The following is a 26,581-nucleotide window of genomic DNA, read 5'->3' as shown; positions in this document are numbered from 1 at the left end:
AAGGAGATTTTTGCTTTGAGGGCAAACAAAATACCTTAGCAAGTGAAGTGATAGTTTTGCATGCCCTGATCAAATCTCTTTTTGAGACAGTTATGGTAAATTTACAGAATACTCTGAATTTTTGATAAAATAATAATTGATCTATTACTCTTTGGTAAGCGTATTACAGATGCACCTTTTTGATACAGATGCCACTGTTCACACTGTGAAATATTTTACAATAAAACTTACATGATCATAATTCCATGAACTACAGATAGTTATTCTGTGTTATCTGAAATATGGGAAAACCAAGTTTAAACATAACATGAATGACAGCCTGAGATGAAAATTAATCATCATGTATTTGTATGGGTAGAGTGTAAATATAATTTTGCTTCTGCTTGAGTCATACACATTCCAAAAGAGTATCATGGTCACTCTTAAAAATTTTAGTAAAAATTTAAATTTGCAAATCATTCCCTGATGGTTTGTATTGTATGATCCTTTCTTTGAATAGAATACACAATGCAAATTTGTGTTGTAGGGCGCGTTTTAAGAAATTTGTAAGATAAGAACTATTTCACTGAGCCACAGTCAGTAACCTAGCAGATGAAACATTTGTTTTATTGGCCCAAAGAATGGACATAATGCTATAAATCAAAATAAATTGTCATCACTATTGTATTATACTGTGCCATATTGTGTGAAATGTAGTGCAAATACCAGGGAGTGCTTTGTTTTGTCTACAAACCTAGAGTTTAATCCACTGACAGTGTGTTTGTTTAGACATGATAAAATCAGTTGGCAACCAATGCACATACTTAAAAATCATTGTGAAAATACTGGTGGGATATTATCACAGCATGCAGAGACGTATCAAGGAGTTTATGGTGCCTGTGTGGATACTTTGTGGTATATTTGTACATATAATAACTTTATTATCTACATTGGAGACTTGCATACCAAACAGGCAGAGTAGTGTTATGTGTTGTAACAACTATTCATCCAATTTACAACACCAGTAAGAAGCACTATCAAGGAGATGTTATGACAGCTTGTGCCAACTACAATTACAAAAAAAAGTGCGAGACAAATACGATATAGCCAAATTCAAAATCCAAACTGCCCAATTGGTCTTTATAAAACCATCCAAAAGTTTTGCACATTAGTGCAAAAGGCACTCTGCTTTTGGTGCAAGTGACATGCAAAACTCTACTGTTTTCAGTGATTAGGTTCATAACAATTGTTATTCATGTATAAACATACTTTCAAAAAGCAATTTTATCAATCATAAACCCCCAGTTAGTACACAGATAAGCTTTCAATCTCGCACCTGTCTCGTCTTCTTCATTTTAATATGATTTATATTACATTTTTGTAACTCGCAGGGATACTGCATAAAACTTTGCACATCTCTATATTTTGCCAATTAATGTTAGTAAGTCATAAATATTGCAGCTATGGATATTTTGAAACGACCATGTCTTACATAGGCACAGCTGGCACCACCATCAACTCACAGCTGCTATCATAAAAAGAGCAATTTTATGAGAAATATGACCATGCCATATTCGACAAGTTTACATTATCTCATACACAAGCCAAGTTTGTCTTCTCTGAAGAGAAAATACTGGGATTTATACTCTGGTCATCTACGTTACAACAACCTGCATCTATGTCATCAATTTTTGTGTGTCAAAACTTTTTTGCGCCGATCTTCGATGTGCTTGTCAATGTAACAAACAACATGGCGGCCGGTATTTCTCCCGCTATTAAACTGTGTGTGACATTAAAATAATGATTTTAATGATTTTAGAGTCTGAAAAAATACATCCACTCAGCAAAATTTTGAGTCCTTCTGTAATAGTTTTGTCGCCAATATAGAGGTACATCCATATCGACCCCATCGCCACCGACCTGAACTTTCGACACTGAGTACTTTTATTCAGTAGACGTGAAGTTGCCACTGCAAAAAAAGGAAGGTCAATCTAGGCCGTATGCGGAGCCTCAAAAAGTCGTGTTACAGTAAGAAAATCAATATTTTTGTAGGCTATGACAGTAATAATCAGAACTACAGAAACACAAGAATGTAATGTATTCCCTAAGGAATATGTGAATAATTTTCGGAAACAACAAACTCAAAGCTGGTCGCGGTAATACTGTGGGTTCTGTACCGTAAATTGAAACTAGGATATGCTCGGGCGCGACGTTACAGTGTTCAGGCCTTTGAGATTCAGTTGATTTTTGTTTACAAAAATAATGTATTACTAACTTTGTCTGAGTTAAATTTCTAGGCAGTGGTGTATTCATGCCACCAACGACTAGAAATGATTGACGTCTTGCCAATATTGATATTATTTTAAAAGTAGTTAAGAAGTTCAAACATGGCATTGTTGAGGGAAACTGCCTTTTTCTTGGCTTGTGCATGTGATAAGTATATTAGTCCCTAATATTTTTCTTCGTTCGGCGAAGGAAAATACAAGTGACGTAATGACTGTATCACCACAAGTCGAAGACCAGTGAACACGGCCATTACGTCATGAGTATTTTCCTTTGCTGAATGAAGAAAAATATTAGAGAATTCAATAATATCTAATTATATTACCAGAGTCTTCTCTGGTCTGCTGTATAAATACAAACTACTTTACATCTGCAATTACAGAGAGAAAATTCAGTCAAGTTTCTCTATAGTTACGCCTTTACCCTGTCACCAGGTGATGTTTTGGTCCAACTCAGTGTTTTCAATTGTGAGAGTGGACATGTGCATTGGCAAAAAGGGGAGTGGGGGGGTGGGGAGTTGAGAGGTGAAATGACGTCACCTATAAGAATGACCTGGAGTAATGCTCACCAAAGTTGCCAATTCTTAAGATACAAATTTAAGTTATTTTATACTTAGGGCAGCTAACTTCACATATTTTATAAAGATGTTGATGATGTATCACTAAAATTGTTTGCCCATATACTTTGTCATCAAGGGGTTTCTCATGTTGTTTCAGACAATGTTGTAATAGTGTATCTCATGTTTATAGAGTCTCAGAGCAGAACGCTTGTACTGTGGCTGAATAATCCTAGAGCAAGTTTGGAGCAAAATCTAGAGCGCTTTCACCCAAGAAGTGTATTTTGAAATATTGTGTAGGCAATCGCACTGTCTCTTCTTTGTTTTATCCAAGATCTGCTCAACATACAGTATTGATAATAACAGCAGATGACCAAAGTTTAAGAGGAAGATATGTTCTTCTTAATGCTGTTCAGATTACAGATTCTTACCATTTCACAAACTTTGATAAAATGCTCACATTTTGCAACACTACGGCAGGGAACAGCTAACATCTTGATTAAAATATGAAATTTTTATCGTCTCACAGTTAAAGTATACTTCAGAGCCTCTTTGAAGAGGTATTTGTTTACCTATGGGTATTCTCACTCTAATTAATCCATACAACTTTAATCACAAAAACCCTGAAGGTGAAACCATTGAGGACTTTCCGATGGTTACAGTTTCAAAGAGGACCTATTTAGAGCTCAGTTTCTGGCACAAAATCTATTGGATAATAAATTGCCATTTTGTTGTAAACGCTACAAAAGCACTGGCAGTCACATTTTCACATGGCAACATTGCACAAGTATGTAGATGACAACTTCGCTCACAGTAATAAAATGCCTTTGAACTTCCAAAATAAAAAAAATCCTGCAATATAATTCAGCCACTTGACATGGGCTCTACCATTGAATATTGTGGCATCTTTACTTGTCTGTGCTTCAAAAGTAGAAAGTAATGTTTTGTTGATTATCTTTTGGCAATACAGTCAAATTTTGTTTACGTTTCATTAATACGGTAATGTGAGTTGCAAAAATGTAGAAGGAAAAATAGCAAAATGAAAGGACAGCCATTGGTCAGACAGAGAATGTAGTTCTGGTTTGAATCATTTTCACTGAAACAAAATGTTCTGTGTAGTGGCCATCATACATTATTACTGGTATGTTTAAGAACCACATTTATTATTTTGTGTTTTACTGAAAAAAATTTAGATTTAGCATATCATGAATTCATCTATAACCACTTTTCTTTCTGCAGCTTTTATGTATTCAGACAATTACTTCACATTGCTGCCAACTTTTTCACGCAAGATTGCTCTGCTGATGAGGACATTAAAAATTGAAAGTGCTGTCAGCTTTCAAGACTTCATGTTGCAATGACAATCTTCCACATCAATGCCTTCTTTAGCTCTGTCCTCATGTGTGCTGAATGTTTGCAGTCATGTGTTTTGAACATTTCTTCTATGAAAGTTTCACAGCCATAGTATGCCAGTCAACATGTCAGTTGGCAAGACTGGTGAATACCAGGCCCGCAGTGGACAACTTTTCATTATCATAAGGGGTCTAGTCACTTCACAAAAGCTATCAGGGCCCCCTAGAAATGGCCAATGCATTCATAACAAAAGCTGTCAAGACCCCCTAGAAAAGGCCAATGCATTCATAAGAAAAGCTGTCAAGCCCCCCTAGAAAAGGCCAAATGCATATATAACAAAGACTGGGCCCAGTATTGTTCAGGTTCACCCATCTCCAAGCCTACATAAAAAAAAATTTGCATCTAGCATCCACTGCATATAATCTGCTTTATTATAATGCAGCCAAAGATATGCCTATTTTCTGTTCTGTTCACAATGTCATCTGTCTCCTTCTTCTGCTTTTGCTTTGCAAAACCTGGATATGTTCTCACGTTAACGTTACAGAATGATCTGAACCGAGCACTACAGAAGATACAAACAGCCTTTTCACAACAAGTTATCATATTGTGCTCCATGCTACTCTGTTTGATCTTCACGAGGTGAGAAATATTGTGGTTGTCATAACAACCTGTATCGGACATTTTGAGTGCCAAGGTTTCGAGTTCAACACTCCTGGCATATTGAAATAATCAAATTGCTCTCAGACAGCATGGAAATGTGTATCCTCCTGTTGCCAAGCAGATCTTAAAAATTAGAATATTGTTCCACTCCAATGTGTTTTCTTTAAGTGTCTACAGTTTTACAAAATGAAACAAAAAGGAAGCTATGAAATTTGAGACTTCACCAAGATTGCTGATGGTTACACTCATACCCAAAGGGAGAAGGAAAATAGCATGTTTTCAAGTCATATGTTGAAAATTAATTAGCAGAAAGTCAAAGATTACTAAGCATATTTTCCTCCATAAGGCTCACATTCAGCCATTTTGATTAGTTGTACTTGTTCACATTTCATGCAAAATACATAATAATTGTGAAAAATGTTATGAGCTGAACTCTTAACCATGGCACTCAAATAAATCCATTGTACTCTATGACCACACATTGCATCCCAGTTTTTTCTTTTCTTTCCATTTTTTTGTATGTAGAATGACCTCAATCGTGCACTGCAAAGGTCACAGTCTGCCATCTCCAGGCTGTCTGTTATCCTCTTATCTACTCTAGTATGTCTCGCTTTCACCAGGTGAGAATGAGTTCCCTGAATGTCGGCGGGGTCAAAGGTGAAACTCATGTTGTGTCCAGATCCTTTTGGTTTTGTTTTATTTAAGCATGTGACAGCTTGGTAAAACAGGTTGCTGGGTTCATGCCTTTTTTGTGCTGTTGATTTTAGTTTCCATCGTTCAGTCCATGGTACAATTGCGTTGGAAGAGGTATTTTCATTGCATGTAGATGTATTAAAACAGGCAACTTTTGCCATGACATACTAAAAAGTATAACATACTACTAACAAGGATATTGCTTGTAAGATGGATCAGGCCACGTTGAATTATCATTCTGCTGTGTTTTTTCCAGTGTTTTTCAATGACTAACCCTTTCACCCATCCTTGTTACACGTTTCTCTATGGTACGTAATGATATCCAACAGGTTTACTTTGCCAAGAGCAATTTTAAAGATTAAAGTTATGCTTCTGGTCTTCCAGCTCAACCCAAATTTACTTACAGCCAACTTAAGTAACTCATCCATCCACACGTATCCCAAATAATTCAGTCCAGGCAAACATACCAGTATGTTTCAACATCCAAAAATTTAAGTGGGTCAAGTCCGGTAAAATATTCCATAACTCCACTCTCAATAACCAGTCCAGGTCATTTCCAAAATTGGCGACGCTATACCATAATATTTTCCCCTATCATTAGCCAATCAGCGGCCAGCGCATCATCAGAAAAATTGTATTTCCTGGCAACCTCCACATTCATTCTTAGTTACGTACGCCATACTGTGTCGAACTCTCGCGCCGTATTCTGTCATAATGTTGAACAGTTGTGTGGCCACTCTGTCAAAACACATTTTCAAAATCGCGTACCATTTTTAGTTTGGCTTAGACAACCAAACCCCATATATCGCTGTGATTACTGGACTCTGGCCTGAAGTCCTGCAAAATATAAATCACGTACCTATACTCAGATCGTTCAGAAAACCCCATGTGTATGGGAGATGGCAGCGATCACAAATTCTACCCTATGTTGAACAGTTGTGTGGCCACTCTGTCAACACATTTTCAAAATCACGTACCATTTTTAGTCTGCGTAGGACAACTACAAAACAGGTATCATTTTAAAGCTCTGACACAGAATAACCTTTATAACAGTATTTCTAATAGAGATGACGAACATCTACAAAATGATTCTTGGTACTTGAGCGAAATCGATAAACTGGGGATGGAAATGAATCCTAAATATTTGGATCATTTCTTCACTCAGCCGACTTGTTGTTGGACATGACCTTCTGCAGAACACGTGGATCATGTTGACAGTCGAAATTCATCGAAATTTTCAAGACAGAGGCTTATTAAGCGGCCCAAAACTGCCGATTACACTTGGTGGGTAATTTGAGACCTAGCGTGACCTGTACTTTATTAATGATGTAATCTGGTCGATGATTGGCTAAAAGCCGGAATACATTATCATAAGTGCCAATTTGGGAAATGACCCGGACTGAGAACACCCACCTATCCCCAATAATTTGGTCTTGTGTAATATCTCTCCTAGCATCAATTTTATGTTGTCCTGAATAAAATTATTTTTGGCATTTTGGTTCAACTTTATGTGTGCTCGTTTCCTGTTACAAAATACTTCCTATTTTGCGTAGGTAAAGAAATCAGCAATCTATTGTATTCACCATCAGAAGATTTATGCTTTCCATTGATTTTGTTCCTTCGGAGTACAGTTTTCTGCATAAAAGTACATTTTGTCAGTAAATTGATAAAAATAGCATATTCATCCATTACACTTTACATCCATTTAGAAAATAACACGACTAACCATGATGACTGCATAATTTCACTGCTATGGTGTGTTGAACAAAATTAAAAATGAATTGTTGCATAATGTAAATGTTTATGTCTTGAAAAATTCTTGTTTAGATGAGTCTGAGTATGAGTTGTGAAATCAAATTTCATACAGCAGAGATGAAAAGTCAACACATATTCAACAAAGTATTACAAATTTGGTCATTACAAAATTGAGTGACAGTGTTTCAGACATGAGATTCTTCAATGATAGGATATTGAGGAACTTTTACATTGAGTGGTCCACAGAAGATTCCCAATGCAATGAAAATAAATCTTTCCACTGTCTCACAGCATCTGTGGTGTAGAACACTTGGAGAGGGCTGCACCTGGCGTGGATGGTAAAATGAACTTTTTCCAAGCATCGTATTTTGTGATTGTCACATTTTCCACTGTTGGTTACGGGGACATCCAAGTCAACGTGTGGCCGTCTCAGCTCTTTGTGGCAATTATGATCATAGCAGCCCTTGTTGTCATTCCCATCCAGGTGAGTACCGGTATGATGTACATGCAGTATAGTATATCAATGTTTTTGGTCAACCTGCCCTATTTGATATAGAACATGCCTCGGGGACAGTCACTCTCAGATTTCTGCAATGCCTTTCTGATCTACCACTTGTGAAAGTTCATTTTAAAGCTCTTGGAAAGAGCAAATATGATAGTGAAAACTTTATTTATTCCAAAAGCTTCAAAATGAGCCCACACAAGTGGTAGATCAGAAGAGAATTGTAAAAATTTTAGTGTCCAAATATCTATCCCTGAGGAGCTTCCTAGTACCTTAAAGCCGCACTTTTCAATCCCAGGTTCTCGCATTAGTGGAGGTCTCCTCCCAGTCAAACACTTGGCCAGTACGATGTTTGATTTCTATAACATTAATTACAAAAACTGATCTCAACCTTTTGTCACCTTTTGCTAATCCTGCAAACAGAGTTTATACAAGCGTTTGATTGACGGTCGGTTCAAATCACCAACGGTCATTGATTACCCACCACAAACACTCAAATTTCCTCAAAAAATTGTCTTCTAGTCGCGTTAGACTTTGAATATAACCACAGAGTTCGATCGGCAGCAACTTCGCCCTGATCGCTTGGCAGTCTGTCTGCGTTTTTTCAGCTGGGGAAAACTAAAAAGTGGCATTTTCTTGAGCCCGTGCCCGCGTGTTGCCAGTTTGGTGTCAACTTACACAATGAACGCCGCCATAGCTTTGCGTCCTCTTAAAGGGAGGCTCCGCCTTTAAGTGGTAATGTTTCCAAAGGTGAAAAGTTGTACAAAACATGCAAATCAATAATGTAAACACAAGTGGCAAAAAAATATTGTGCACCTTCCAAATTAAAATGTTAATGTCATAGAGATTTTTGCTTAATCAAATTTAAGGGGTATCATAACCATATAGTGAACTTAACAGGAAGTATGATCATTTTTCACTGAACTTACAGTTCAAACCATCTTTAATAGAGTGTGGATTCTTTGTTAAGTCACCTGTTCACCACCATGGTTTGTCCCAATCCATTGTTTTCTGTGGTAAAGTTGGACCTGTATACAGGGAACTAGGGGTGAAAGGGTTAAGGTAAAGGGCGACGAATTCGGACGCGCACACGCTTTAGAACGTTTCTGCGCAGATTTAACTCAAGCCTGTCGCAAATGTGTTACTTTGTAGCGCATGTATTTAACATCACCTGTCATTATTGAAATTGCGCTTTTACCTAATTTTTGACCCAGTCTCTTAGAAATACATGTGACCTATAACCTTGTCATATTTTGACCCCCTAGGAAGCTGGTTTTTATTCAATATGAGCGAAAAATTAACATTTCTCTCCCATTTACATGGCGCATATTACCCATTCACCTGGAGATATTGTAAAAAGTAGCGTGGTGACACCCTTTTATTAAAAGTGTAAACTAAATGGTATTATGTCAGGATTTTATTCGCGAAGTTTGGTCAAAATGACACCATTCAAAGCGACAGGAAGAAAGTTCGAAAATTATGTAGTGATATAATTTCGATATCGTCATTTTGTAATCGATACTTATGTAAAAATTTCTTTACAAACATCATGAAAACTATACATTCGATAGATATGGATCTTAAGTCTTGGTATTTATGAAAATTAACTCATTTGCTAAGCTTTTTATAATTGCTTTCTTTAATTTAAGTGAATTATATCATTTTTATCTATTACTAACGACGCCATTTTAACGTCCGTTTCCATGGAAACGAGCGTGGTGACCCCCATTTTTTATTTTATTTTTGCACTTGCACAACTTCAAAGAATATTTGTGCAAACTTTCAAGAAAATGACACCACAACTTAATTTTGATGTCATTCGTAGTACTTCACCTTAAGTCACCTGTTCACAGTCAGTCAATAGTGTGAGTTTGACAGTTGTTTGAACTTTAATTTCTGATAATGTGAGATGTTGGTAATCAGTAAACACAAGTTTGGTAAAAACTATTAAAAAATCATTATTATTAAGTGAAAACAGATAAGGCCATCATTTTACTCATGCCACATGGGAATGAAATTCTTTTTACTATCAATTTGTTTTGTAATTTTTTCTGTTGACAGTTAGAACAACTTGCATTTTACCTGTTGGAGAGACAGAAGCAAGGAGCTAGCTACAGTAAACACCGAGCTGCAAGTGAGAAACATGTTGTGGTCTGTGCAACCTGCATCCAAGCTGATCTGATCATGGATTTCCTCAATGAATTTTACGCCCACCCTCACTTACAGGTACACAAGTATATAATACAGTTTTAATATGTGATTCTTCATGTTCAGTGTCCAATCCCCCTAAAACAGTTCTGGATACTGTGTTTTCTGACATTTCCTTCCATCATTGAAAGCGATAATGATACCACCACAGTTTCTGTCGTCAGAAGAAATTTTCAAAATTTGTCGGACAGATATAAGAAAACTGGTGAACTCATGATGAAGTGAGATCAAATAAAGATGTTTTGAATGTTTTTTCTGAAAACTTTTTGTGAAACAAATGTACACTTGCAAATGTCCAGAACATATATGCAAGCACTATCCTGATAATTGATTCCCCCTTTCCCACCTTTCTTTGTTGCATTCCAGGATTATTTTGTGGTGTTGTTGTCACCAGTTGAACTAGACAATACAATGAGGCTGTTGTTACAGATTCCTATCTGGTCTCAAAGGGTCATCTACGTACAGGGATCAGCTCTCCGAGACCAGGACTTGCAAAGAGTCAGGTAAGGGAACTGTGTCATGCAAAAGCTCTAGGCAGATTTCACTTTTAGTTTTACTTCTCGTCAATGAAAGGAAATCATACAAATGACATGTACTGTACTGCTATGGGGTTAAATCCATGAAAAATGAAACATCTGAAGTGCCATACGTCAATCAGAGGGTGTGCACACCGTGTGTTTTCTCCAGAGTGATCGAGTGATTGCATGAATCCTCCATTCTGATCAAAATCCCGTTAAACTTTAAAAGAAATCACAAACACTGCCATGCCCTCCCCTGTGTTGATTGTGGCCATACCATGATTGCTGCCTATGAACTAACATCACATCGCTGATTTAGCCACACAATAATTCTGCCTTGACTTTGCCTCAAAATGAAAAGCTGTTTGAACTTATATGAATGAAGTATGAATGATTTGTGTGGGCGTCCGATGTAATAAAAGTCCACTAGATAGAAAAGCGCAAGAACTGTAGACTGTACTTTGATTTTGAGAGTTGAAGCACACATTGATCAACTTAATTTACTATTACCTTGAAAACCTTCATTTGTATGACTTAAAACTTTGCATAATTTATTGTGGTTGCCCTCAATTTGAACCAATCCCCTATTAATACTCAAGCAGAGGGAAACATTTTTCACATGTGAGAAATATCCTGAGAAAACTCAACACATTTAATGTGTAGGAAGGAGCAGGGCTCAACATTTAAAGCTAGAAAGCAAATAAAAATACCATGCAATCTGTGGAAGAAAGAAAAAGAACACAAAAGATGCTTGTTGTTTGCTGTGAATCAGATTTCTGTTGGATGTTGTATCCATTGATCAAATGTGGCTGAAAAGCAGTGAGCCAAAATGAAGCTGTGTGATTTATGACATTTCATGAGAGAAAGAGATCTAAGCTTACAACATCAATTTCAGTCTTGCTCCATTGTGAACTTTCCAACAGTATACAAAGTACAGCTTCCTCATTCTGAATCTCATGAAGTCTTTTAATGAGAGACGATGCATTTTATCTAGTTTCTGTAGTCAACAGAATTGACGTAGAATAGGCCAGGATTTTTATAATCCAGACTTGGGATAAGAAATGTCTTGTACAGCAGAGCACAAACAACATCAATACTTTGTGTTTTGACAGGATGGATGATGCAGAAGCCTGCTTTATATTGTCACCACGAAATGTCATGGACAGACACGAAGCAGTAAGTACTGTAGATTACCTTTGATCGGATATAAATGACATAGCATCTAGCATGTATGCCTGTAATCGTAGTTCACTGAGTCAAGTCTGTCTCGCACAGCCTGAACACCTGGTGACGGCTACGTGAATGCATCTTATGATCTGGGAAATTTATATCACTGTCAAACTCGCTGCTCCTGTCCCTGTCCTCTCTTATACCTACTACTACTGGTCTGCAATATTTCACCCAATCGCTTTTGAATGAAAGTCATTAATTGCAGCTACATAAAAGGGACCAGACACAGTGTTTCATTGCTCTTTCCTTGATATTAATTGACATGATAATTTTATGATCAACCTCTGAGAACAGTCCTCATATGACCTTTGACCTGAACAATATCATAGTAGCCTGTCACCTCAAATGATGCCCACTCTTTCCAGATTAACTATGTTTCATTTCTCTCATTGATCATTTGTGTAACTATATGTTGTGAATCAGCTTGTATGTCAAAGGTAAATGCTAGATAAGTGTAGTAATAAGGTCTTCCATCTTAAAACCCTACATTGGTATATAATGGACAATACAGTATTTGGCTGATGAAATTAATTTTTATCGTTACTTTTCACCGGTTTGCGTTGTTTGACTGAAGTTTATAACCACGTTGACTACATAAATGAGGACAACATTTTCATGTCCAAGTCACTTCAGTTTAGAATTCATCACACTTTAAATCATACGTATAATGCAATCAGTTTTTTGTTGAATAGTTTTGTATAAGTTCATCATTACATTCAGAAATTTAGCCATCACTTCTGATCACAGCCTTGCTTAATTGCCACATTCAAAGCAAGACTTTTTGTCAAGTCCAATGAGTGATGACATGTGTGTCAATAAGTGACGGTCACAATCACATGTCCAGATGGTGGAAAAAAGATCAGAAATTCTACAGCAAAGATATGTAATGTGTCAATTTGTGAATATTAGTATAGGAAATATTGATTGAGTCTGTTTAGTTATTATTATGTCTTTGACAGCAGCTGTTGGTCAGTTGTATCTGTATAGCATTTCTCTAATTTAAAATCCGTCTTGCCTCTTTTTTACTGGTGTTCAATTGCACTTTGTTGGTATCTACACTTAAAAATGTGGTGAAAGGTGTCAATATTGCTTCCGCAAACCATAAAAGATACCTCATTTATACATACATTAAAATGTCCAAGTAACTGCGCAAGCCTTGAAATTTCTTATGATTTACAGAATATGTAATTTGAATATTCGAATTTGGGTGATTAAAAAACTACCAAAACAGTGAAAGAAGATAGATTGTTGATCTCTTATACCATAAGAGAACATATTTAATAACTGTTATGAATGCATGTATATGGTATCCATCTGCATCAGTTATTTCCTTCAATATCCACATGGTCATCTGAGCTTTCAGAATTTTCAATTGCATTACTCATTGTCTTTATTATGCATAATGCCTTATTGAAAGTTTCACCCACAATGAGGGTCCTCTCGTCAAGTCTGTTGAATGATGGATTCTGGTATGTATCGCATGGGGCAGGATGGTACATGTAGTCCAAGTGCAATATTCTCAGACACAATCTATGTATCTATGCAGCCTTGTCTATGTAGTAGCATGCAATATTGGAACTTTGCATAAACAGTTTTCAGTTCTTGTAGCCATGGTTCAGGATATAAATGTACATATTCACAGCATGGCGCCCTCTGTCATCAGATCAAGCAATTCAAGGTCACACCTTTTCTCCTACAGTTTCAGTCAAAATTGTGTTTTTCCCCCTCGCTGCCTTGTCTGTTTTGCCTACAAGCTCTCTTGATCAAGTTTCTTTATTTTCGAATTCCCTTTTATTGCATCGCAGATGTGTGAAAATACAGACGTAATTTCCTCAACCCTTTTGAGTACTTAACTACCGTGAGTCAAATAATGATAATACAGAATCAGAAGACAGAAAATACCATACATCAAAGGAGTCGTGTAAAGCACCTGTTACTGGGAAAAGTTAATGGAAATCCCAAGATAAAATCACAGATGTGTGAAAATATAGACTTAATTTCCTCAATCCTGTTGACCTCTTTGCTAGTTTACTGTGAGTCAAATAATTGCTGATGTGACAAAATCTGACAAGAAATAAATGGAAGATTTGGAAGAGTTGTAAGCCATTTAAAAACTGAAACCCTGAGATGATTATTCATGGTTAAATATTACTGTGTACACCTTGTTTTGTTACATTTATAGTGCTAACGATGGAATAACGTACCAAGCGGCAACAACATTTATTAATTTACAGTTTATGCATGGTAAATTTAGCTCCAAAATATAGGAAAGGTGAAAGGCAAAGGTGAAGCTTGTATTGAAATTCTTTGGACCATGAACAAAAGTCGGACATCTGTATTTCATAGTAAATTAAGTTTATAATTTAGTCCAATGGTATTGTACTATCAGACTATCATGACAGTTTGGGAACTGTGGTTCTTATGGAATGTTGAGAGTCAAACAGTGTACTTACGACCCTTGCCAGAAATATTTTGTCAATTTTTTAATATGAAAGGCAACTCTTCCCATTTTCCAGGCCCAAAACGAGTCAGATGATGATAAAAGAAAAAACAAAGGAAGTGGCAATGCAGGAAAAAGTGGACTAGACTCCCTGCGGAATTACTATGTATGATATGCCAAACAATTGTTGATATCTAGTTGTATTAGTTTTGGTTGTATTCATGGGTTATATGTAGCAACTTTGGTTATTTCTACTGTGGTTAAGCAAGTTTTTTTTTCCTTTTGCATGACATTTTTGTTTTGCAGAAGTTTATTTTTTTCCATGCACCTAAAAGGCCTGTGGTACCATAATGTCAGTTTTGACAAATTCATCATGCTGATTGTTGAAGTTTACATCAAGAAGGACATTGAGATTGAACAGTCTTACAAAGGCAGACAAAATAGTTTTCATGACTCTCATCATATGTATCCAGCATTCAAATAACCTTCAAATGGTGCACGAAGATTAAAGTCCTGTACGTATTACAGGAAATGTAAAAACTGCACCAGGTACTGGTAAAATTAACTCCATTCGTCCTGGAGTAGAATCTGGATTGTGAACTTGACTGGAATTCACTGTTGGAATGTGTGCTGTATTACCATTTAATTTGTTATCACCACTCCCTATAGTCTTGCTGTAAATGTAACGTTTGCCATCCTGTCCAGATCAGTTGGCACTCTAAGAGCGTTCCATAAAAAATCACATCAGCAGCAGATTTTCCAAGAAAAGTATGGAGGTCTAAGACTTCTCAAAGTGACTCATAGAGATCAGAAATGTTGTTTATTGGGAGCACACTGCAGGGGATAGTTATATGTTGTGATCCATCAAACCTAAGAAGAATGGTAATAAACAATCTACAGGCGTGTGTGTATTTAGTGTTCATCTAGGAAATTGAAGTGAACACCAAGTCTGCATGAGATCACAGAGGTTACTGAAGAAACTAAGAATATTGAGGACTTTCCCAGTCAAAGCGCTTTACATTACAATTTGTTGACTGCAGAATTTGATTTGTAGCGTTGATATTTTTTAATCACAGACTGGAAAAATATCAAAAAAGAGTGTTATGTCTTAACATTCGGAAATGTGTACAAATTAGCATTTATGGCTGCTGTCATTTGCATTTGATGTCTGTGGCTTTTTATGAAATATCACAATTCAATATCACAATCCTGTCTACCAGTATACGGTAATATAGGCTTTGTTAATTGCTTCATTTTCATTGCAAGAATTGTGCTTGTACTTGACATAACATACTATTCCATACACATTAAAGTACATGATATTGCATGATTGAAGTTTGTTGGCAAATTTGTCAATAGCCCAGTAAACAGTTGGCTGGTATTGATCACGCAAATAGTTTCTATAAAGGTCAGACACTCTGCTTGACAATGGACATACCGGTACACGTGAAGAAATAATATATGAATTCTTTTATAGCATATTAACAATCTGTTAAAATTTTCAATTAACAAATTGCCTTCTCTGTTGTCCTTAAGGTACTATGTAGTATGTGCCTCAAAAGTGGAAGACATTATCTTTTGCTCAAACTTCCACAATAAAACTTTCAACCATACTCCTACCAAATCAAGAACAATCAGGAGTCACCTCACAAAGTTTGGTACTAGAGATACAAACTTTCTATTATTTACCAATATTTGAAATTCAAAATGGCCACCATACTCATGTTAACTCAATAGGAAAAAATGAAATTTTGATTTTCGAAAATCTAAGACTGAAAATCTGTCGTACTCCAAGAGCTTCGAAATGAACCACCACAAGTGGTAGATCAGAAATGAATTGCAAAAAATGGATAGTCCCTATATCTGTTCCTGAGGCACATTCTACCATAGATTTATGTTCTAAACATATTTTAGCCCTATCAAATTGTCTGTAAATGCATCAATGAATATTTTCCAAGACTTATAGTACTCACGTTCAACATGGGTTGCTCTTTCAAAAAATAAGGGGTTGTATTACATATCAAGCTGCTGCCTCATTCATGAGTAGCATGTGATATTGCTTGTGAAAAGAGTTATATGTCTTAAGTTCTAAGTTTGTCTGAATCTGTTCAATACTAACCTAGAAGTGGTTCCACAGACCTGCTTAGGTTCTTGTCATATCCAAGATTTCTGTCGTATAATGCATGATTCTCTCTCCAATTTCGTTTTCTTAGTCTCTTTTCCCTTCTGTCTATTTATGTGCATATTAGTGTGTATAGTGTGTCACGGTATGTAATATTATTGTTAGTTGCTTTCTCAACATGTTGATTAAAGTTGTGTTGTCCTGAAAAAATTCACTAGAAGTTAATCCTGATAGGTGATTTGTACCTTGTTGAATGCAATGCAATTCATGTAGTAGACGTGCAGCTCAATTGAGGTACAGAAACGTCTTTATTTTAGACCCAAAAATGTTCTCAATCACTTGCCATTTAAAGTTTCACAGAAATCATTCCCATGGCCGTAATGAAAAGACTTAGCTGTTATCTTTGGACATTTGCTTACTTCATATATTTCATTTATGTGGATGAATTTCAGCCAGTACAACTTTAATGAAAACATTTTCTGTAATGAACAATGTAACCTGGACTAAAGTGAAGAAAATGTCAGTTACCAAGAAAAATGCTTTCATTGGCAATGTAAACTTCAATTTCAGGAAATGTTACCCAAGTTGACCAAGACTGCCAATATCTGTCTCGGTGACACAAGTTCTGATGTTGGATAATTTGGTTATTAAAACTAACTGATAGGCGGATCAATTATTTAGAGATCTGTAGCATAAAGCATTATAAAGAATAATTGACTGTATGATTTTTTTATGAACAGGCAATCCAAACTAATCTATCATGATAACACTATCAATTACATAAACAGCATTATCAACATTTTATTCGATAGCATATTTCACCACAATCTATTGATGATCTCAGTTTTGTCATTTGTAGTGTGTTTTGGTATTAAAATAATATGCCATTTCATCAAAATGTCTGCCAACCAATTTTCACTCTCACCTGCTGGATTATTCCAGGAATTTCAAAAAGAATTTTACATAAAACTCTGCTGTTCTGTTCGTTGAGCCTATCATAAAGAAGATTTCCCCATGCCGTCAGTCAAGTGTATGGCGATATTTCTGTTGACCGGCCTGATATGATTATATTTTGCTTGGATGGTTTTACATAAACATGTACATGAAATGCACCTGTTTATTTTGCCATGCCACCCGGGATAGTTGCTTAAATGGTGGCCATATATCGTTTCAAGTATTGCTAGCTTCCTGCCCAGAACAAATGTTGCTTGAACATGTGTAAAATTGTTATTTTCTCCTAATGACTGTTCTGTGTGGTAAACAAGTATTATGTCAATATATTTTGCTATATGAACCAATATGGTCACAATTGACATAACTAGAAACAGTTCAGTATGGGAGACATTAATTGCTAGCTTGCTTTCAACACGTACACTTGCAAAGTTGGACCCAACTGTATACAAATGTTTATTATGGAAAGAACAGTACATGACAACTCCGCAGGGTGTCCATATATAGATATTGTCTTCAACAGCTTGGGTACCAGTGGTTCTTTCTTTCTCTGACTCTAGTAAATTGCTGTCTGCAAGACTGTAACCCAGCTATCTTTCATAAATGTAACCATCAACCACAAAAACAAAATTCTCTCCGGCAGCAAACTCATGTAGCATAGTTCATGCCTGAACAGATCTAGATTAATAGTCAAACAGCAGCAATAGTTGGAACTGTGAAGATGAACTGTCTTATCAGCAGCTGTCTTCATGGAATTGAGGCTCTCCATCATTCATTTGGTTGGTCAAAATAGCCAAAGATTTTAGTCTCTTAAGCTCTTTTCATCGTAAACTCATGTTAGTTGCTCTATTTTCCATAGAAACCATTTTTAAACAAAAGCTCACAATCATAGATTATTTGATTTGGCAACATGAAATGCTGTTTCATCCATCTGTCATGAGAAGTTTGTTTTTTTGGTTGAATACTAACCATCTCATAAAGTACTAACTCCCAAACATCCACACTGGCTGTACTAATCATGCAGGGAAAACTGCTTCTGTATAACTATCACATCAATATTATCATGTTCCATTCGATAATCTTTAAAGGTATCTGTACCCGGATTTATAATTATTTCCATGGTAACCTTTTTTCAGCCATCCATAACATTGCTCTCATTGGTATCACTAAGTTTGTTCACATATCCTATCTGCTAATGAAACGCTATTGAAATTATTTAGAAGTTGATATTCAATGGTTTGTTATGAATTCAGTTGTAAGATGTGTAAGACTCATCTTTATCATAAAGATAATAAATCATCTGAAAGTGTATGAGGCAATTAAAGTGGGGAGAAATGTACTTTGTGATACTTCTATCTTCACAACAGATATTTTACATGTCTGTGTTAGTGATTGGCTGTGAAAAAGGGTTAACCATTACTTCCTTATGCTGTTTTCTTGTAACTATATAACACTTTTAACTGCTCACACGTAGTCTTGGTATTTTTCTCACGAATGCATTCTTTAGATAAATCATTCTCTGCCATCTGACAACTTTCATTCTAAATTTAACAAGGCTATGGTCTGCTGTTGGTCTTGCCACTCTCTGCACTAACACTAACATTTGCATCTCAATTTCCCTTGGAGACTACTTGTCAATGTACTGGTATAACAGGAACTATCAAACATCTCTTGTCAACATAGAGCAAAGTTGGGGATTATATATCAGGGAACTTGGCGTCTGATGTTTTTTTGTTAGTTGTTTGTTTACAAATGCATTCATCGAGTAAATAACAACATAGCTGAAAACAAATCATGAAGGTGTTTGTTTGAAATAAAGCAATACATTACATGTAAAATGAAAAACCAGAACAGCAGGCACACTCCGCCCCAAACTGAACACTCTGCCTAGATAATACACTCTGGTAAAACTTTCTCAAAGAGTGCAAGCTAGGCTACCTTCTGGGTTACACACACAAATTTCAGCTCTCAAAAATCAATGATTAATTGATGACTGACGACAAGAAAATTAGCATGGTTTGAACGGTTATTAAATGCACTGTGTATTATGAGCCCTAGTTTATCCATTACTCTTCCACATCACCAAATAACTGATATTCAACTGGTCTTGCAATATCTTGAACCTAATTTCAAGTGGGGTGTGTATTCCTGTGATATCGTGGAAAAGAATTTCAAAACAACCAATCATGGAACCAATTTTCGCGATTTCAACCTCATTGACATAATTATTCAGTGAAGTCCTTCATAAGGCCAGTGAAAAAAACTATACAGTTCCTCAAATTAAAATTTGATTCATGATGTCACCAGACCAGCCAAAACTGCCAGGCTTTTTTGGTTATATGGAAGAGTTAAAGGTAAATTTGGGTTCACTATGCAAGATGGTATTTAATGAAAGTTTACACTATGCCAATTTTCTTGTCGTCGGTAGTGAATTAATCATTGATTTTCGAGAGCTGAAATTTGTGTGTGTAACCCAGAAGGTAGCCTAGCTTTCACCCTCTGAGAAAGTTTTACCAGAATGTATTATCTGGGCAGAGTGCTCAGTTCAGGGCGGAGTGTGCCTGCTGTTCTGGTTTTCATTTTACGTTGAATTGCATTTAAAAAAACATACACAGTCATGTTTTAGTTTCAGTTATGTAACTATGTGTTCATAAACAAACAAAAACAAACAAACAATAAGAAAACATCAGAGGCCTAGTTCCCTGTAATTATATTATGGTGAACATAGGAGCTGTTCCCCCTGAGGCATACATAGGTGCCCAGCTGTCAGTGGTTCTGCATCTTGGGAATACATGGTATTAATTGCTGCAAGTGCCAATTTTACACAAATAATGACACAGTCATGGAGTTGCTTGCCTCAGTAGACCAAAGTCTGTAAAATTTCTTCCACAAACAAGAACCACTCTACTCCAAGCCTATTCTTCACACCTCTCATGGAAGACACTCAATTTGATGATAATCTCACCATACGAACCTTTGGTGTTGTTTTTTGTTATTCACAGGATCAACAAACAATACTGCGAACCTGGGCTGTGAAGGACTTTTCTCCAAACTTACCTATCTTTGTGCAGATCCTGAAACCTGAGAATATGTTTCATGTCAAGTTTGCAGGTACTTCAAAGAAATCTGTGTGCCGTAATTTACAGTGTATATGAAATTTATTCTTATTATTTGATCTTTTAATGCGACTAAATGGCAATTTCCTTGATTTAATGTAGTACTTATACAATGTCATGTCAAATGGCGTACTTTGATATTACTTTGATATTATTGTCTGATACCTTTCAAAGTCAGTATGTGGAGACCCAGGAATAGTCTCATTTAGATATGTTAGTAATATGATGAAATGTATGAATATGACTTTTTATCTGCTCATAGCAGTTGTTCGTTATCGTTCAGTTTTGGTATGCCATACATAGGTCAGTTGATATCCAATAGGAGCAATGATGTCATCGACACTACTTTTAACTGATATAACTACTTCATTTACCAGTTATCTTTCTGGATCTTGTATTCTAAGAATTCTGAGAATTTTCCAAGATGGCATGGCAATTCTGAGAAATAATACTAGATTTCTTTAAGATTTCTATAAGATCTCTATAAGATTTCTTTCCTTCTCGTCTAATGATTTGCTGTAGATCATGTGGTGTGTGAAGATGAATTCAAGTATGCCTTACTTGCCAACAACTGTCTTACCCCCGGGACATCCACTTTTGTTACTCTGCTGATACACACTCTTAGGGGACAGTAAGTAATTTCATAGAATTATCGATTTGAATGGTGCGTAGACAAAACACCTGTACACAACCGCAACTCAGCAGAAATTTGACCCATACGGGAATGCGACCTAACATGTACAAATCCTGGAGAGATCCTCAAACGATGTGATATTTCCTTGTCTCCTGGCAGAATGATTTATGTGTCTCATCATAACAATTTTGTTTAGGTAGGCAGCCTGCAGGTATAATAAACAGAATATATACCATTTTACAAGTGCAGTATGACAGGGTAATATCTGTCAATCATACCAAATTATTTTCTCTCTTGTTACACCTCAGTGAAGGCAGTGACTCTGACTCACAGTGGATGCGTATGTATGGACGCTCTTCAGGAAATGAAGTCTACCACATCACACTCGGCGACAGCAAATTCTTTGGGGAGTTTGAAAATAAGAGTTTCATATATGCCTCATTTCATGCTCATAAGAAGTAAGTATGACTCAAAAGATATTCTGCATCGTTATGACCCAAAAGAAATTCTGCATTGTATTTGACCATCAAGTAGATCGACTTCTGGCCTAGGCTGTTACTGCATTTAAGAAAGACAGCTAATCAGCGGTATAGTTTTGCTGACAAGCGGGTGATCACGATTCATCTCAACTTCAAGCCTTAGACCTAAGATGGCAATGCACACAACAAAGCGTATTTTGCTCAAAATCCCTTTTTTGCAAAGATTCATTCAATTTTCATTAATTTCTCAACCTGAGATTAAAATATTGGTCGGGTTCACTTTTCACAGTAAATTCAGTGGGAAAGAAATGTAAATTTATGCGAATCACCCAATTTCCTGGCTTCTCTTTCTCACATGTTCAACATTTCAAAAAAATTTAAGTCAACTCTGGCTGAGTCAAACTTTGTGAATTTTCACATTATGTTCTTTGAATGCTGTATAGCAACATTAAATTTTGTTTGGCAATAAAGTTCTTACATCATGAATATGAGTCATTTCAATTTTGCTTATGATGATTTTTAATCATTTTTTTTGAATGTCAGTCTTTCAACCCCTGCTTTTTAAGAATGAGAATAGATAAAAGCAAAACAAAATACACCGGTACTATAGTTTCAAATGAGATATGAAATTTTATTAATTAACAAGTAGTATCAAATTCTCAGAGGTTAAATTATTTGTTATCAATAATACAAAAATTGAGGTTTTCCACCAGAAATATGTACCCCATCGTCCTTCAAGTAAACTATTGCTACTATGAAATATCTGCTTGTTGATAACATGTAGTATGAGGGGGTTTTCACATCATCTACCATAAGACATTTGCTTTGAAAAAAGTGTAATTGGTAAGTGCAACACCACCCTTTACCATTCAAAATGTTGTTTCAAAGTTGATCTTAAGTTACATTGACACAGTCATTCTTTAAAACAAATAATGAAATCACTCACAAATTTGTGAAAGAAATAGTGATCATACCAGTGTGTCTGGCAAAATAACCATGGAGTGATGTGGTTATAATATTTGAAAAGAGTATAGGCACTTCCTGCCTTACAAGGAAGTTAGGTCTATAGTTCCTGTGCAGACAGTCATCATGAACTGGTGCCTTCCATGTACGTGAGTGTTCAAATATATACATTCTTGTTGCCGTAAGCGTATCATGGTTTGTCATACAGGTATGGTGTGGCGTTGGTTGGAGTTAAAAAAGATGAAGAAGACTCCGAGATTCAACTGAATCCGGGACCCAAGCATATCATGCAGGCGTCCGACACTTGCTACTACTTCAACATCACAAAGGAGGAGAACTCGGCTTTCATATTTGCCGACTCAGACCCTGAGAAAGAGAGAGAGCACAAGAGGAAAGACAGCAAGTCATCCCTGCATAATGAGCCGAGCAGTTCTTCAAAAATTCATAGTATCATTGCCAGTGTAGGTAAGTGAATATCAGTGTGTATGGCAAGGCTGGTATACCAGTCTGTACAAAAGTGAAATAATTCCTTTGGTGTGCAGCAGAAGTTTACTGTGTTAGTGTTTGTAATGAAAAGTTGCTGTTTGAAACAGTGTATTCCGAGAAAATTCCAAGACGTTTTCACCGATTCAGAGTGCATACAAACATGTCCTGTTGTGTTCTTTGTGTTATTCAAAGAACACAGAAAGCAGTAGTGATACACGGTATCATGTGTCTAGTCGATGTATCTTGTACATCTGTACTTCATCTTCAAATATACTGGTAACAAACATTCATTTGTTGTACATCATTTTGTCATTTGCATTTCTTCCAATTCACCGCGCTTCAGAATATTTTTTAAACATGTAACAGTTGTGTTAATTAATGTATTACAAACATATGGTCAAAATAATATCCGCATGCATGTACATGTATTTGTATTTGTGTACACAGTCACTCAATAATTGTATGGTTCAACACGCATTAGACTAAACAGTTGGTTCCCTCAACTGTGCATATTGTCAATAGCAAGAAAAAAGTGAGTTCCCCAATTACCTCAGTGTCCAACAATGACCAGCTCTTCTGGTCTATTCTCCGAGTGTGATATCAGCTTGATTCATTATAATTTTTCCTACTGTGAATGACTTCTTGTATTACTCTTTGTTGAAACTCATCAGAAACAACTAGTCATTAATATTGTACTGGTAGTGAGACCAGGCTCTGTTAGCTATCTTTTGTGTGGATTACATTAATTTTGTGTTTAATCAACTTATCAAGTTTTTAATTCCTCAAGACCTTTCATACTGTATTAATACTGAAGGATTGACTGCTGTGAAATCACTAACATCCACTTCTGCGTTGCTTGATCAAAAAATGACCTTCATGAAAAACTAAAAACTCAAATTTGATAATCAGTCTGTAGATGACTAGATACAAGAAATGTTTATTAAAAATGGATATGTGCAATTTGATGAAGCATGTATAGTTGCATGCAAGAGCTTGCAATAACTACCTATTCACAGTAACTATAAAACAAATTTCAGAATGAACGACTTAGTATACCTTGTTAAAATCACTTGTATCCACATGGTTAACTTGCATGCGGTTGTACGTGACCTAGCAGAACTTTTCCTGTACTGGTGAAATTCCTTGGAATGTACGAACTCTCTTACCCATCGTCCAAGGAATGGTAAAATATTTCGGTGTCTATTTTTTTCTTTTTTTTGTCATATATTGCTTGCCTCTTAACAATTTTAGGCACACTAGCTATAGAATATTACCATCATGGGGCAACTAGACAACATGGGGCTCCTACAGAAAGCCGTTCTGATCTACTATCTCGCCAAAGCCAAAGTCAAGGTAACTTCTTCTCCGTGATGGTGTATTTGTATGAAAATCCAGTGAACAATTCAGTTTATATTTGCACTGTATACTTATGCACAATTATGGATAGTAATATGTTAATACGATGCACCGCACATGGAAGAAAAGCATGGTCTCACAGCATTGATTACATTGTTTTCCTTTTCGAAAAAGATCTGATTTTCAATCGTTAACATCATAGTGTTCTGTCCGATTCTGTCCAGGCAATTATATATAAGATACTTGCCTTTTTTTACTTCTCTTCTGTAAAGTGAAGGACCATTAGACGTCAATCATGATTAAGTCATAAGTAAGATGTATTCAGAAACACCATCTTGTGGTTTATTTGGCATTATCTCAGTACAAGAGCACTTGAATGCCAATCTCTTGTAGTGACCATTTTATGGTTACAGTAGTACACACCTAGAAATTGAAAGAATTAAAGTTTTGCCCAAACTTTCCTCAATTAGTTTTCCAATCATTCTCTTACCAAATGAAGAATACAAATCAGGGGTCACTTTGCAAATCTTGGTACCAGAGAAGCATTGTTGCCGAACGTTTACTTAAATTTGAAATTCAAAATTGCTGCAGCCTTTTGTAAACTCTTTTAGGAAAAATTAAACTTTTGATTTTCACAAAACTAGAACAGAAAAAAAAACTTTACTTACTCCAAGAGTTTCAAAATGTGACCCAACATGTGATAGACCAGACCCAACATGTGATAGACCAGACCCAACATGTGATAGACCAGAAGCGAAGTGTGAAAAAATGAGTCTGAATATTTGCTCCCTCAAGACACATTCTTACTGTATCTTTAACGAAAGTTACAAATTGTAATTCTACAGTCTCTCAACTTGGATGTTAAATCATCAATGAAAGGAAAGCACACATGATTTGGCAGAATCCTTACATCATTGCTAGTTGGTATTATTTCTCCTTGAATACATTTGGCCATCAAGAGCACAAGTGTCCAAACAATTTCGGATGCATCGACACTTTTAGTGTTTTTGAATCATCATACATTTTTATGTTCTTTTCAAGTATTTCAAATGTAGTAGAACTTTTAGGGAAAGCATTGTAATCAAAAGTTGCTGTAAGACATGATTTCAACCAAATATTTACTTATCGCTCCCTTCCATCTCAGACTCCTGTATATGTTTCTGTGATCTCTTAGTTACTCTTGGAAATCTCACTCAATGCATTTTGTATTCTTTGCATGAAGAAACTCATAGAGTAGTACCCTCTGCATCCTGCTCGTACACTAGCTTAGAGTCAGAATTCTTAAATATTGAGTAAATTACGGTGAGTACGCTATGCATGCTTGTGTAAACTAGATAATTATGCCTCCCCTTTTATTAAATAACCTTATTACAATCCAAACCCACCCTCCTTGGCCCCACTTATGTGGACCTGTACTAGAGTTTGATGCTAACACTCCACTGTCGACAAAGTTATGTCAGAACAAGAGATGTTCAAAAGTGTAAGAAGGGCAAATAATGTAAATTATGGTGTGGTTCCAGTTCAATGGCTTGCAGAGGCTTGTAGTTACATTACAGGAAACTCAAGTTCTTTTGCCTTTCAGCCAATGCATCTTTATGTTTGATCAATGGTGACTTCAAACATCTACTACATTTTTTGTAAAATACAAGTCTAGCTGACAGGAAAGTCACTTTGGCAAAAAAAAAACATACCGGTATTTAAAATATCATTGAAGGGCTGTGAAAAGATATTAAATGCGCTTACTTTCGTTGGGTAGTGCCACAGGCGATATAAACCAGCCATACTAAATTAGTCTTTACTTGCAAGTTGATCACCTTACATGTATAGAACACGATAAAATAAATATTCAGATTGTTACATGTACATACATATACAACTCCCAGGGAAACTCAAATGCTGGTTTAATGTGCAATCGTTACAAGTCAACTTTGTGTTAAGAAATTGATAAGCTGTGAACATGTCTTCCAAACATCAGTGATTAGCATAATACTGTTTGACGTGCAGATAATGTACCAGTATTGCAGATGTTAAATTGTTGTCTGTGTGAAATTTTTCCTGTTACACCTATCTGATTATCATAGTATCTGTCATCGTACTCAGCGTTATCCAGCAAAGAAAGACAACAATCTTGATATTACACAAATTACCTGAATTCATGTAGTCTTTGAGATTTTTCCCAGTGAGATGCATTAAAATAATTACCCGCATTAATTAAAGAAAGCTGCATTTTTAGATATAAACCAAACTCCATTTCAACTTTTAAATGGTAACTGGAACCTTGATTTGGGAAGAGAATA

At 36.0% G+C, this 26,581-nt stretch overlaps 1 protein-coding gene across 29 annotated transcripts in view; it reads left to right on the top strand.

The window, feature by feature from the left end:
- Nucleotides 1-26,581, top strand: part of LOC139114378 (potassium channel subfamily T member 2-like) — a 165,719-nt gene that overhangs the window by 114,143 nt on the left and 24,995 nt on the right. For 9 of the 29 annotated variants that reach the window (XM_070676074.1, XM_070676064.1, XM_070676071.1 and 6 more), the window contains exons 8-18: nucleotides 4,716-4,810; nucleotides 7,571-7,763; nucleotides 9,843-10,007; nucleotides 10,356-10,492; nucleotides 11,620-11,683; nucleotides 14,254-14,343; nucleotides 20,253-20,361; nucleotides 20,889-20,997; nucleotides 21,309-21,458; nucleotides 22,651-22,907; nucleotides 24,180-24,281. In XM_070676074.1, the coding sequence (XP_070532175.1) occupies nucleotides 4,716-4,810; nucleotides 7,571-7,763; nucleotides 9,843-10,007; nucleotides 10,356-10,492; nucleotides 11,620-11,683; nucleotides 14,254-14,343; nucleotides 20,253-20,361; nucleotides 20,889-20,997; nucleotides 21,309-21,458; nucleotides 22,651-22,907; nucleotides 24,180-24,281 (1,471 nt within the window). Of the gene's footprint in view, nucleotides 1-4,715; nucleotides 4,811-5,356; nucleotides 5,452-7,570; nucleotides 7,764-9,842; nucleotides 10,008-10,355; nucleotides 10,493-11,619; nucleotides 11,684-14,253; nucleotides 14,344-20,252; nucleotides 20,362-20,888; nucleotides 20,998-21,308; nucleotides 21,459-22,650; nucleotides 22,908-24,179; nucleotides 24,282-26,581 lie in introns of all 29 variants that reach the window. The other 20 variants (XM_070676082.1, XM_070676077.1, XM_070676068.1 and 17 more) reach the window with 5 other exon arrangements.

This window comes from Ptychodera flava, chromosome 16, assembly GCF_041260155.1.
Source record: "Ptychodera flava strain L36383 chromosome 16, AS_Pfla_20210202, whole genome shotgun sequence".
Lineage (NCBI taxonomy): Eukaryota > Metazoa > Hemichordata > Enteropneusta > Ptychoderidae > Ptychodera > Ptychodera flava.
The sequence above is the reverse complement of the archived record's forward strand: the minus strand, read 5'-3'. Positions and strand labels throughout refer to the sequence as shown.